The sequence below is a fragment of the Megalobrama amblycephala genome, linkage group LG8 (assembly GCF_018812025.1).
Source record: "Megalobrama amblycephala isolate DHTTF-2021 linkage group LG8, ASM1881202v1, whole genome shotgun sequence".
Taxonomy (NCBI): Eukaryota; Metazoa; Chordata; class Actinopteri; order Cypriniformes; family Xenocyprididae; genus Megalobrama; species Megalobrama amblycephala.
In genome coordinates this window covers 11370914-11386050 of record NC_063051.1, presented here as the reverse complement: position 1 = coordinate 11386050, position 15137 = coordinate 11370914, and the positions used below count along the sequence as shown (strand labels likewise).

Genomic DNA, 15137 nt, shown 5'->3' with positions numbered 1-15137 from the left:
TAATTTCCTCAACAATTTTAATTTTGTTACATTTTCATGTGATGTGTCAAGAAACACGAATAGCAATGCAAAGACACAAAGACCAACATTTGGAGTCTAAGAAACACCAGAGTGTGAAGTTTTTCTCACTTTTCTGAGTAGAATCTGTTAGGATGTTTGTTTGCAGGGCTGGTCTCAAGAGTTTTGTGTTGTGCTCAGGGTTGGAGAGTCTTCTGCTGCTGAGAAGGAGAGGCTGCGTAGACTGAGGAATTACATCAGGTGATGATGGACTTTGCAATCTTGTACAGGTGGCGGTGACCTTTTGACCTCACTTTGTACAATGCACAATAAAAGCAGTCTTTTGTGTGGATGTTTGATACTGTAATGTCTGGGCTTCTGCTTTAATCAAGCACTTATGGCTTAAGACTCTCTTGCACAGTGTTCCTGCTAAATCTGCTCTACTCCTGTTACTATCCTGTTTTGTTTTATAGTGATGCACTGAAATGAAGAATCCTGTCTGAAACATCCATTTAGGACACACTGGGCTGAAAATACCTATACAAATGGCTAACAAATTCTTGATGTTATAATATATTTTTTAACAGATGACATTAATACCATAACATTTTAACAAACATTTAATAAAATATGCACAATATCCTTTATCTAATTTAAACATATTTACCCTATAAAGTGCTTAAAGTGCCCCTATTATGCTTTTTCAGATATTACCTTTCATGTATGTCATGTATGTAAGTAGTTTTGTCGATGTAAAAGTTCACTATAAATGGAGAAATAACCAAACCTAAAAGAAATAACCAATTCTGAACTGCCTGTAATAAGTCGTCACTAATTCCACTGTAACTTCCTGCACTAACCAAGCGGCAGGCAGCAAATGTAGTTGTACCTGAGGCCTGAGTTTGGTTGCTGCGAAAGCTGAGGAGGCTTCCGAAGCTGAAATTCAGATAAGGTAATAGGCGTTATCTTTCCAAAATGCACTGTAAGCAGTAGACCAATCACAACAGACTTGACCATCTGACCAGTCAGAGATTAGGCGCTGAGAAAGGAGTCGTTTAGAGAGAGCGAATCCTTTATCAAACTGTTTCAGACACTGTGAGAAGTAAGGTGATGCTGCAGTGTATATTATGAGAAAATTAAAGTGTTTTTTCTTTACCTTGGATGCGTGTAAATCGATTGTAGGAGAAGTTAGGAACATTTAAAATAGCATAATAGGGCACTTTAAGAATACACAACTAAGGGCAAATGAAAACTATTCATTTGTTGCTCTTTTGTCTGGATTTCTCTACAAGAATCTCTCAGTTGCTGTTTACATTAAATGTAATTACCAAGAAAAAAAAAGAAAAAGAAACTACCAAGAAAAACCAAGATATTTTTTCACTTGAATGTTGCTTTGTCAGTGTTTCTCTGCCTAGTATCAGTTCTTTTCTGTTGTATTATCTGTAAAAATCTTCTTCTCCTTCTCCGCTCAGTATAGAACCCCTTTATATGCAGTTAACTTCCTCAGCACACTCAAATGTTTGTTCTTAGTGGTTAGTCTCCATGTTGTGCCAGTGCATTTCTTCCAGGGCTGTTTTTAAAACTGGTGGGAGTCACTTTGAAAGAATGTGTGTGTGCTGTCGCTCCTGTTTTCACATTGATGTGCTAAAGGAAATCTGTACACAAAGCTCACTGGCAAAGACTCGACACTGGCTTAAGACTGCAGATGAGTAATACCAAAGCATCAAAAGAAACCAGATTAGGCATTCGAAATTAATAAGCTTCCACTTATACCTGCATTAAAAACCAACAATCTGCCGTCCTTGGCCTCAGTACATCTGCAACCGCACACAGGCTGACAACGAGAGCTGCTCTGACCGTCTTACAGGAAGGATATGTTCAGCATCCACCATGTTGACATGCTTTCTGCAGCCGTGTGCAGACTGTGGTTAGGGGCGGAACGTGATGATCTTCACTTGCCCCTTTTGTCATAACTGGCCCCTCTGACCTTCTTGTGACCCATTAATGTAGCCCATCCTCCATCTGCAGACATAGTCATTACAGTAGTCTGTTTATATTGTTTTACGTTCATTGATTTCCTTGTATTCCATTTCCTGATTTGTTTTGTCTCTTACTTTTCCTCCTCCATTTTTTCAAGTCTTTAGAGTCCTGATTTTCCTTCTATAAAGTTCAAGCTCTTTCCTTCCCCACCATTTCCCCTTCCCCAATGTAACTTGCATATGAGCAAATCAACTCCTGTTTGGACAACTCTCTAAACCATTTGGGAGGGAAACTGTATTTTGTTTTACAGACAGTTCTCTTCCAGACGTGGTAGAAACAACAGCAGCTTGTTAAGACACCCAGTTTGTCACAGATATGTGTCACTGGCTTTGGCAGAAGCATGTTAACTGTTTTTTCGCTTCTCTATTTTAATTAACGTCGCCCACATTTTGAGAAACAAATCTTCCTTACGGATTTTGATAAGAGATAAGACATTCGGTAAAGGTTTAACTACTTGTGAGAGCAAAGACAGATAAGTCAGCTCTTTTTGTTTTCATTGGCGCTTGTCCACATGGGTGGAGAATGTCTGAGTATCTGCTAACCCTCAAGCTCTGCCTAACATCACAATGAAGTCTCTGTTGATCCTTGGGGTTCAAAAGCCAGTTGCTACATCATATCCACAGCTTTAATTGAGAGGGAGAATGAAAGATAAGACATAGAATCAAAGATCAGTAAATGTGCTTAAAGGCCAAAGTGAAAGTTCACCTATTGTGTCTCTTATCTCAGCAGAATCTCACCCTCTGAGCTCTTAAGGTCTGCTGGGTTCTCCTCGTGTTTCAACCAGTCAAGTGAAGGGCAGAGCATGTCTGGCTGTTCACACAAGTTTGGCCTCCACTACAGACAGAAGTCTGGTGCACTTTGCAGCTTATTCTGTTCAAGAACCATCCTCATAAACAGGAAAAGACTTGTCAGACCGACATAGACAGGAAACAACCACAGATATTTTAGGGATGATTATCTGGCTGATAACGATAAGCCAATAATTATTGTCATGTTATGGCCAATAACCAATGAGTCAGTGTTATTTTACTATTATTTATGTATTATTTATTAATATTTTGAAGCTAGCTTTTATTTTTATATCCTCAGTTTTAATTTAAAATTGATTTAATTTGTCATTAAAAAAAATTCTATTTAGATTTTATTTAAGTTTTAATAATTTTAGCACTTCGACTTAAATGAAAAGTAGAAATGTTTTTTCATCTAATATTAATTTTATTTTATTTTATTTCAGCTTTATTTCAATTAACAAAAATAATTTTTAATTAGTTAACAACACTAACCAATAAATGGTCGATATGGTTGATATTAAAATTTTATAGTTTTAAAAATTAAAAATAAAACATAAAAAAACTATAATAAATCATAAAGTGTATTTAGGTATCACAATGTTATATGTACAGTATAATTTAAGTGTTATTAAATTAGTATTTAGATTCAGTGAAAGTTAGATGATGGCAAAGTAATCTAAATGTAAAAATAGGTGAAATGAGCATGTACAGTTTTATATATCGAATATTAATTGATACTGATAAATAAAAATATCTGACAATAAACTATATGGCCGGGCCGTAACCACCATAGACACGGAGGCGAGTAAGTAGCTAAACATTTAATATTTTACGACTTTTACGATATTTTAATTGAAATATTCAGCTCAATTTTTTTTTTTAATTTCACCATTTTGAATTGAAAACATGCTATTATTTGATTAATATGATTAATGTAATTCATAATTGAATGTGATGACAAGACACATTTAGCGTTTTTGACATATTAGACATACAAATAAGAGTGAATATATATATATATATATATATATATATATATATATATATATATATATATATATATATATATATATATATATATATATATATATATATATATATATTATATATATATTATTATTTTATTTTTTTTTTTTTATTTATTTTATTTTTTTTATAAAAAGCTTAAATTGATGATTTAACTACAATAGACCTTGAACTTTTACTATTCCTACTTCTTTTTCATTATTCCCTTAATTAATCTTTTTATTATTTAATTCCTTTTAATTAAAAAAATTACCCAATACCGATATTGATATTTTTTTTTAACTTTGTTTTAACTAGATGTTTAGGCCTGTGACCAACCAAAGAAAACAAATGAGTGGAATTGTCTGTAGACCTTATAGTTAATTTCTCTAACTACTTCCCAGTGGAAACCTTGCCTTGCTGCAGTAGGCATGTTGCGTGAAATAAGATCATAACATGATCAATATCTCTCTGCTTGAATCCACTGCACCTTTTATCTTTTCATCGTGCTGCTGCCGGTTGTGGGCTTTGCTAAAAAAAGGTCGCGGCACATATGTGGCTTCATTTTGCACTGTGCTTTAAATGTCACATATGCACACTCACAGACTGACGTTCAGTTTCTGTCTCTTTCAGAGTTGGAGTGGACCCTGATCAGGATCTTCAGCAATGTGGGGACAGCTTCCAGGTCCTTCAGGGAGTAAGTCTCAATATGTTTTTGTCCTCCTGCCAGTGAAGCTTTTACCTTCAATATATTTCAAGTATTAAACTTTTGCTATGGACATAAGTGATGCTTTAAATTGTGCAAGAAAGGAGACATGTGCTAGCACTTTTTAAACAAACATAATGTTCCATAGACTGAAGGAAGAACTTAACAACACCACTCAGAACACCCTAATTTTATGGTTTTGCACTCTTGCATTTATTTTGTAAAATGTGCTACTCTCATTCTGAAATGCCGCCACCGACGTCATACTGTTCCTTTTACACTTTAATGTGAAACCTCGTATATATAGGTACTCCAAAACCACACGTAATTTCATTCTTCCGGTTTCTGCCTCTAAAAAAGCATGCAGCGATTCTTAAGATAAAGAACTGTGGACCCTTTCAAAACGTGGCCATGCAAACAACCTTGATGCCTCTTAGCTGTTGGCAATGTGTGTCAGCACAGCTTTCCGTGTCGTGTTTAAAACCCGTGGGTGTTTTTGAAGAAGTGCAAATTCATGCACCAATGTAGACACACAAGTTGCTTTTTATATCATGAATTGTTACTCAAATTAGAATGGCAAAGCTAATTAGGAGTGGACACCTTGGAAACTAATGACATTTCTCCTCTGTTCATCCTGGTTTAAACTGGTGCCATTATAGGGCAATGGCAGAAATCAGATCAGTAGAAACCAATCATCTTCTTGGCTTCTACAAAAGCAGAAGCACACTCTCATTTAGAAGATAATGGAGTTATCAGTAGAAGATGATGAATTATAAGTAGTCAAAGAGTTGACATGCTCTTTGAAGAGTGCTTGTGCTTGCGACTGACCATAAGAGGTCAAACGCACTTATTGATAAACATAGTGAGATGATAAATGTAAACAGTTAGAACTAACAATCTGGGCTAGATTCATGAAACACTTTTTAAAGGAATAGTTCACCCAAAAATGAAATTCGGTCATTTTCTCAATCTCCATGTGTTCTAAACCTGTATGAAATACTTTCTTCTGTGGAACATAAAAGATGAGGTTGAATTAAATGATGACAGAAATTTCATTTTTGGGTGAACTATAATTTAAGACGTTTGTATGTTCTCTACAGTTCTTAAGAAATGCTTTAAATAATAAAATAAATTAACTCAGGAGAGACAAACTTTTTGTTTTCCACTGTAAATTATTTCTCAACATTACTGTCAGATAGTAAACAGTTAAACAGACATAAGTGAGTTTCATGGAAGTCTATTGCCTAAGCAGGACATGGTCAGAGGGTGAGAGGAACTGCTTGGTCTTTAATTATTTCCCTCTGTCTCACTTTGACAACCCTTAGTATTTCAGTCTGGAACACAAACATCTGATACAAGTATGTTGAGTTACAAGTATGGAAGAGTAATAAAATATAATAGAAGTAATACATTTTTCTATGTAACTATTATTGTAATGCTGTAATGCTTATTATTTGAAACGGCTCATTAAATTATTTAATAATTTTACTCCATACCCTCTGGTAAATATAAAATTTATAGAAAAAAATAAAATAATAAATAAAGATTTTATTCTTAAGAACGTGTCAAACCCAGCCCTGGTTTGTGTCAAAATCAAGATTTGTGCATGGAGTGTTAATAAAAATTAGATCAAACAACAGTATTGAAAAGAGGAACTTACTGCTCTTAGTTTATGCCTTTATTACTATATGCATGCCATTATTTTAATTGGTTAATATTAATGTTAATATTTAACTTTTTTTTAAATAAAGTATTGTGTTTGGGAGCTTAATAGTTATTTTTTTGCTTTGGTATTGTGCAGGTTTACTTGTACTAGGATGAACTATTGAATTTTTGGTTTTATGACAACCCTGATGAGCATGCGTACAGATTTACTTTTATTGATGAACGCTTTCTGTATTAGTCACACATCTTATCTTATTAACAGTGGTCTTCACTATAGTATTAAGACTAAAGGAATATGGTAAGCTTAAGGTAGGTTGCAGTATAGTGTTACTGTGAGCTTCTTTGTGATCGTGTTAATCTGTAATCTCTTTAACTGCGATGAAGCTGAAGTTGAAGCTGAACTCGTGAGATTAGGTGAACTTGGATAAACGTACTGGCAATTGAAAGAACAGAGCGAGACTTAATATTTCACTACATATACAGAGTCAACTGATAAATATGGATAAATATTGAGTGTTATCTGTAGGTCAGGATTACTGGTTAAGTATCAGATTTCATTCCACTCATTTGAAAGTCTGCTGAATTTTTCTCTATGGCCTGGTATTATGTTGCCAGTAGTCATATCATTTAATGACAGACTTTACATTTTAAATATAACAGTTTAATGACAGGAAATTCGATTTCTATGCAGTCAGTTTTTAATTTGTAATGTTAGACAAGTGACTTTATTACTTAAAAGGCAGACTTGAGCTAACATTTAAACAGGGTAACCGCGGGGTCTTAAAAGCATTGAAAAAGTCTTAAATTTGATAATCTAAAATTAAGGCCTTAATAGCCTTGAATTTGGTATACAAAGTCTTGGATTTCGTTACAAAGGTCTTTTTATTTTTTTTATTTTTTTAACTTTTCCTAGGATTAAGTTCATACCGTAACAAAATGAACTGTTACTAGTGTAGGCTAATTAAAAATTCATGCAGCGTAATGTTGAGTGCACCTCGCGCTCCACGTCATAGCAGTAAGCGCGAAAGCTCGCGCACCCGTTACTATGGTTACTAGGCAAGTGAGGTAAATTACTAGAGATGAGCCGGATACTCGGCTGAAACGAGTATCCGGTACGGATAAAGCACTTCTGCCGAGTACGAGTATTATACGAGTAATACGAGTCAATATCTGTGCTCGGATTGAATGAAAATCATCATTGGGTTGCTGATTGTGTCAGCGTTCTGTGATAGTCTAGTCCAGTGGTCTCAAACTGCCGGCCCGCGGGCCATTTACGGCCCGCAACTGATCTCAAAAATAAAACATAATCCGGCCCGCTAAATTATTATTATTATTATAATTATTATTCTCTAGTACGCGTCACATACGCGGCCGCGCCGGCATTCTCCTTCTTTCCAATGCGCTTTCGCTCCATAGACAGTAAAAGAAAAAAGTTTCGCTCCCGTGGCGTCTGTCGTTGCTATGCAACCATGAGCCGCGCTCTCAACCGCGTCGCTTCTATTATGAGCGCGCTTGCCTAAATTACAGTAAAAGCACTCGACTTTAAGTCACGAGCGTCGTTTTAAATCACCGAAACGCGTCCGATGCTACCATGTCAAGAAACAGAAGAGTGTACAAATGTATTCAAGGGTTGTATTTGTTCTGTACAGTGTTGTTCAGTGCAAGATTTTAATTTTATTTAAGCTAGCATGAAGTAAAGGAAAACAGCCTACTTCCACTAAATGTTAAAAACTAATAATGAGAGATTTTTATTTTTTGGCAAAATAAAATTGATATATATAGCTTCAGTTTTTTGTTTATTTCTGACCCCTCCATGGCCTCTATGAGTGTTGCTGGTTTTGTTCCTAAATTACAAATTTTTTTTATTCCATGCACCTTGTTGGATGTGAGAAGTTGCACCAGACTATTGCAATTAATAGTATTATATTAGTAGTATTATATTAGTATATTAGTAGTATTACATCAATTACATTAGTAGTATTACATCAATTACATCATAGTATTAGCCTATATAATTATATTACACTCTGTAACAATGAGAGAGACACTGCTGTTTACATTTAGTAGGCCTATGGTAAATAAAATATTTATAGTATAGGTATAAAAATATATGCCGAATTAATTATTTTCTAGGGTTCAAAATTTATACAGATTTGACATTTTCCCCTCATACTTCTGTCAGAATGGGTACGAAGTTGGCATTGAATTTCATTTAAAATGGTATTAAAAAGGTCTTAAAAAGCCTTGAATTTCATTTGGAGGATCCTGGGGGTACCCTGTTTAAAGTGTCCGCATTCTAAACCTTTGCTTTACTAGTTCTAAATATCTTCATTAAGGCCTTTTGCACCTAATGAAGTCCTGGTGCAAATGTCACAGGAACATGGCTGGGGGGAGAAATTAGTTCTCTGGGAACTATCCTAGGGGCTAGTTCATATAACTGAGTTCCTAGAACTATTTGGTGCGAAAGCCCCTAATATGCAGATAGGCTAATCACAGGCTAATGGAAATAAAACAATATATTGACTTCTAAAGTCAGATCTTGTAACATCTATTCAATGATTTTCTTGTCTGCCTCAATAATGAATTGTACTGTGAGTTATTTTAATTTAGGGCTTTTCTATATCTCAATATTTACTTAAGGTATAGTATATTATAATATATGTGAAAAGGTTTCCCTAGGTTATACAAATGAGAATTGCTTCCTCTTTCTCCTCAGGATGGAACCCAGTCAGAAGGGCAGAGCAAGACCAAGCAGGAAAGCGCCTGGCTCTTTAGACTTTGGTATACTTTTGACCACAAGTATCCTTTCAGCATGCTGTTCACAACAACACACACTTACACGCTTTTGTGGTCCTGTCATTAAGAACTCTAGCACGGCTGAGCATTACTTCTTGCATTCACCGTTCTATTCTCTGCTCTTCAGTGAGCATAGCCAGTGAGATTACTTTGGCTCCATGCAACTGCCTAGCAAAAAACATCTGCTCCCACACCACAACAAACAATAGATACACATATTGATGAAACTCACTAAAGCAGATCTGGATGAATATAAATGCGGAGTGAGAGTTTGCAAGATTCTAAGATTTCTTAGGATAGCTGTTTTGATCAATGATGTACTTCCTCTGAGGCCTTAACTGAGTCTCTAAAGCCCCAAACCGACAGGCCTCAACCTTCTTGCGTAACTCCCGCTCCAAAAAAAGCTCCAGTCTGAGCTCTGCACCTCAACGCGAGCTGCTGGAAATATCATTGCGTACATTTTTTTTTTTTTTTTGGTGTGTGTACGGAAAATCAAATGACTGCAGTCCAGTTTCACAAAGTCTTTAAGTCCTGAATGAAGCAATCAGTGATTCTTGAGCTCTCAGCAGGGCCCATCCACTGCAATTATTTTGTGCTGAGTGGTGTACTGTCGCCGTACCTTTTCAGTGAGATGATTGTGTGTGGTGAAAGGAGCAAAATAGCAAAAGAAAGGGTTTTTTTATTTAGCTCACAGTTGCTAGAAATAATGCTTAAAGGTGAAAGTAGGACACACACACATTTTCTCACATACTTCTCAATCCGCTTCCTGCACAGCTGTGGCTAGGAGCTCCACATGTGGTGACTCACAGGTCCTCAGAGCTTATGTCAGATGTTTATTAGGAGACTTAGTTTGCAATTTTCTGTTCGCCCACAGCCAAGCATTTGAGCTTACATGCGTATTGTCTTTTTGTCACAACAACCTACCTAATAACATTCGGTTCCTTTTTCACAAGCCCTCGGGAGTGAAGTAAAGTGTGTTTGTGTGCTTTCCAAAAGGCCACTGCAATTGAAATGTTCCAGCAGCCTATTTTATTTCTCTTTGGGTACCAGACCATGCTGTTGGACATCCTACAGAGATATTTTCCAGGGTCTTTACCTGCCAACCTCTCTCTAGCTCTGCAGGGGACATTCAGCTCCCCCCTCAAAGATATTATACACTTCCAATCCATCACAGAGTGTTCTTGGTTTCAAGCCATCGACACTTTACCACCGCCTTCTCTATTTTTATCCTCGTCTGTCAAAAATAAGAAACTCAGATTTGCTGCCAAATGCGTACTAGCTGTCCTGCTTAGATCTGTGTGTGCTAGACTCTGAGTGAACTATTTAAGGGGATGATGATCTGTTACTCTGCGATTATGATGCTGAAACACAGTCATATCTGTTCTGAGATGAGTGCTTGCGGCTGCCATGCTGAATTTGGACGCTTCCATTATAAGCAGTGCTATTTTTGAATTGTTTGAATTTGTTGATTGTTTTGTTGGACAAATGTTGGAAGTAAAAGTCTTGCGGTCATTATTGATTCATGGCATGTATGAATTAACTAGTTCACCCAAAAAAATTTTTTCATTATTTATTCGTCCTCATAAGCTTCAAAACCAGTTTTTTCTCTACGGATCACAAAAAGCTACTCTTTTGCATACAAAGCTCCTCAAACTTGCGTGTACATTTTGAGGTAATCATTCCTCATAGTCACACAACCCGTTTTATTAAGTTAGGTGCTATAAATACTATTAAAGTGTGAGATTTTAACCTGTGCTAGCTCACAGATCTGACAATCCATTCATGCGACCAAAGGTGCACGCTTCTTTGACTATCCCATATGGTTGCCTACCACCGGTCTACATCCACCAGAGTCTTGTAGCCTCATGTGACAGAACAGATCCCTGGTTCACATCTGCTTGACATTGACACTTCAGCAGATTTATTCCCCTTAACCAGAGTACAGTTACCTGAAGCCTATCCTGACCCATAGCGGCCCCCCTCTGACCTCCACCCTGCCGGCCTGCTGCGGTCCGCTGGCTCGATGTCTGACCAGCCCCCAGGCCTATGAGGTAAGACCACATACACACACTACACACACATGTATTAAATCATTCAATTTGGTAGATGTATCAATAAAAATTTTGGATTTTTGGGGGGGAATTAACCCAATGCCAATATTTTCAAAACGGCCCATTATCTGCCAGTTTATTGGTCATTACTTCACACTGCACTTTGCCTTGTTTCTAGAGAAGTAGCTTTTTCTGAGTTCCTCAACAGCATGATTTGGTTTCCATAGCTTGCTTTCCAGTGTTGTTGCTGCTCTGTGAAACCCTTTTTCAAAAGAAAAGAGAGAAAGACAGACAGATGCACAAAAGCACTGGGGCTTTTAGACTGGACACAGACCCGAAGGAAGACGCATTCAGTGTGTGCCCGGTCACAAAAGAGCCTTTCATGATGCCACTCTGATGATGGTGAGCCCGAGAGGCTTTCCAATATCTCAAGCATGGAGAACACAGTTATTCACAGCGGTCACAGCCCCATTCACTCCTGCAAATTCCCCTATTCATCACAATGCTCATACTGTGGCTCGGGCTGCTTAGCTTAGCTCACAAACGTCTTATATTCTTACTTTGTGCTGTTGGGTCACAATGAGCTAAATGTCCTGCAGAACTGCTTGATCGCCCACCTCTCTCCCACGTAACATAATTATGCCCCTCATATCTGCAGTGGATGGAATGAAGTGAATACCGGCAAAGAGTTATCTGTTTTCAGACCTATAATGACAATGGTTCTTCTCTTAGTGCATGAGTCATAATGATTGTGTCGTGTAGTTCCTTTGGGTCAGGCCATCTAAATGCTCCAGTTTGTCTGTCTATATATATTTCTCTTCCTCTTTTCTTGTTTCGATTGTTCTCTCTAGACTCTCCTAAAGTTTGTCATTTGTCCAAATGGTTAGTTCACCCAAAAATGAAAATTCTGTCAATAATTACCCACCCTCATGTTGTTCCAAACCCGGGAGACTTTCATTCATCTTCGGAACACAAATGAAGATATTTTAATGAAGTATGAGAGATTTCTGTTCCTCCATTGACCGCTACACAACTGCCACTTTGACACTTCAAAAAGTTCATAAAGAGATGGTAAAACTAATCCATATGAATTGAGGGGTTTTAGTTCAAATGTCTGAAGAGACATGGTCGCTTTATATGAACAGATTGAATTTAAGCTTTTATTCACATAGAAACATTCACCAACACACACATCATTTATGGTAAACGGAAGCTTGAGGATGTTTGCTTTTGAGCTTCTGCAAGAACCAATGAGGTTTGTTCTCACGCATCATGCAGGTTCGGTTGAGCTTCTGTTTATGTTCGCTGATGAATGTTAATATGTGAATAAACTCCTAAATTCAAACTGTTCATCATTTAAAGCGAGAAAATTTGAGCTAAACCCCTCAATTCATATGGATTAGTTTAACAAACTTTTTGAAAGTGGTTGTTGTGTAGCTGTCAATGGAGAGACAGAAATCTCTCATATTTAATTAAAATATCTTCATTTGTGTTCCGAAAATGAATGAAAGTCTTTGGAATGAAATGAGTGTGAGTAATAAATGACAGAATTTTCATTGTTGGGTGAACTAAGGTTCATGGCCTCTTTCACTATTTAGTTGAATTGTATTTTCTTGCTTTGCATGTTCATCCTCTCATTTCACCCTGACTCTCTCTCTCTCTGTTTTGCTGTCTGGGTTTAAAACAAAACTTTTATTTCCATTTTTACTTCTTCCATCTGTGTTTCTTAGTTGCTTGCTCATTAAATCTGAGAAAAAAGGAAACATTTCTCCTAATGTATTCCTCATGTTTTTAAATTGATGCCAATGTTTTTATATACTTTTTTAGTTCCTCTAGTTAAATCTGTTTTGTATTGTTTCAGAATTGAAGAACAGGCTTTTTCATTCTTGAAATGACTTCTTTGTTTATAGATCTTTCATATTGAAAGTGTTTTTTGTTTCTATATCACTAAAGGGCAGTCAGACAGAACAGTTCTCTTAATGATAAGCGTTCATTTATGCAGGTAATGTACAGTCAGCCAGTCATTGTAGCAAAATATGCAACACCTCTATTTTGATTGGACATGCACTGTTTCCATTAGTGATTTTTATGGTTTTGATTTGTCTTCTAATGGAACAGTGGCAAAGCAAAAATAAACTCACCATATTGTGTCAAATATGTACATTATAAGCTGTGGGTTAAATATTAAGAAAGGTTTATTTTGCTATAATGACTGATTTAACTGTACAGTTTTCCTCTTATTACATGGCTACTTTGCAAATAAATAAATAAACAGCATAAATATATTATATTACATGAAAAAAGATACCACAGAGCCACTTTCTTTTTCACTCAATTGTTGCCTGATTAATTATTCAGTTGAGTGGTCATTATACAATGTTTGTTTGCAGAATGCCACAATTGAAATCTAAAAAATAATCATCCTTAAGAGCCATGGAATAGGAGATAAGAAGGACTTTCCTCAACTCTGCTGATACACTGAGCTCAGGTCTAGTTCCCAGTCTTTGAGAGCTTTAACAGACTAAATCACACCACCCCAAACCATTAACATGGAACAGGCATTATTTAGATCCTTCTCAAAGGATTTAACAGCAGCTATATGTGAAGCTAACTGTTACATAACAGTGTTTAGTTTGTTTGATCTGTTGGCACACAGTGTAATCCCCTGGTATAATTGTGCTTCAGTGACAACCCCCTTCAACAGAACACAGTGACTGCGTGAAGTACCATTAAACACTGTGAATCTGTGAATGGCAAGTCTTTAAACTGTGGGAGATTGTTCTATTGCAGAATGTTTGTTACATATACATAATGTGAAGGAAGTTGTGTACATTTGCTGCTTTGCCATCATTGTTTATGCTGCCTTCCAGCTGGGAAGCTCCTACATTCAAGTTTTTTGTTGTTGCGATGGCACATGATCAAACGGGAAACAAAATATGGTAGTAGTTTAAATGAAACAAATACACAATGAATGATAATACATTGGATACTGTGGATAAACACAGTTGTCTTATAAATAATTAACTAATTTGTGACGTATTTAAACTAAACTGTGATATGAGATTTATAAGCTGTATTACACACAGGTAGGTGTGTGATTTTTCTCTTGCATAAGGACATCTAAGTGTATTTCTCTTTTTATCCTGTCTTCTTGTGACTCCACAGTGTCCCTCATGAACCTTTGTGTTGCGCTTGAATAGTGTGTGTGAGTGTGTGTGCACCGTCCTCCTCCCTTCATGTCCGACTTGTCACTGTGCTCCACAGAACCACGAGCCGCTGCGAGACAGTGACTCAGACCTCATCCTGAACGAAGGAGACCTGACGCTGACCTACGGTGACACAGCCATCACAGCCAACGGAGCCTCGTCCTCCTCCGGCCCCGAAGGATCGGCCGGGAGCTGGGGATTGAACGGCAAACGCAGCGACAGCACATCGGAAGACGCTCTGGAACGAGAACTGGATACACGTGAACATGAGCTCTTGAGCCGTGGCACACGTTTAGTTTTCCCCATCGAGGACCACGCTTGACCCAGTCCCCAAACCTCAAACCACACCTCCCTGTGCTTCATACCTTAACTTTTCTTGCACATAACTCCATCTGACCATTCATGACCCCTCCAAAGATTTCATGCAGTGGGTCTGAAAAATCCAGGAAACAGAAAGATGGAGAGCAGGAGGGTTTGTGCTCGGGATGTATTTACCAGAACGGAGGTGGCGTAATAGATGGTATGGCAGACTTTGTGATTCAGTGTCTCCTCATGAAAATGTGACTTGTAGGAGGAAAAAAAAACGAAAAAAATAAAACCGCTGTTGAGAATGCATTTCGAATAGCTTTGGACACTAAATGTCCTTATTGCTGTTTTATATGATAATGGACTGACGCAGAACGGTCTCTGCCGCCCTTAACATTCACTTTCATACGATCACCACCTGCCACATATTAACATTTTAGGTCATTAATTCTTTGTTTTCTGTTAGCAATGCTGCCATAAACAAGTTTTTCTTGAAGGGAAGTCAGTTTTTACATATAAACAGCCAGTATTACATTGGATGATGTTGTTTTGCATTAAAATGCTCACCTCTACC

The 15137-nt window shown here is 37.0% G+C and overlaps 1 protein-coding gene across 1 annotated transcript in view; it reads left to right on the top strand.

Moving 5' to 3' along the window:
* Nucleotides 1–14872, top strand: part of slc9a7 (solute carrier family 9 member 7) — a 42605-nt gene extending 27733 nt beyond the window's left edge. Inside the window, 5 exon segments of the mRNA XM_048199245.1 lie at nucleotides 199–258; nucleotides 4467–4530; nucleotides 8921–9003; nucleotides 10946–11051; nucleotides 14316–14872. Of these exon segments, the coding sequence (XP_048055202.1) occupies nucleotides 199–258; nucleotides 4467–4530; nucleotides 8921–9003; nucleotides 10946–11051; nucleotides 14316–14579 (577 nt within the window). The 3' untranslated portion in view covers nucleotides 14580–14872.
* Nucleotides 14873–15137: the final 265 nt, after the last annotated feature.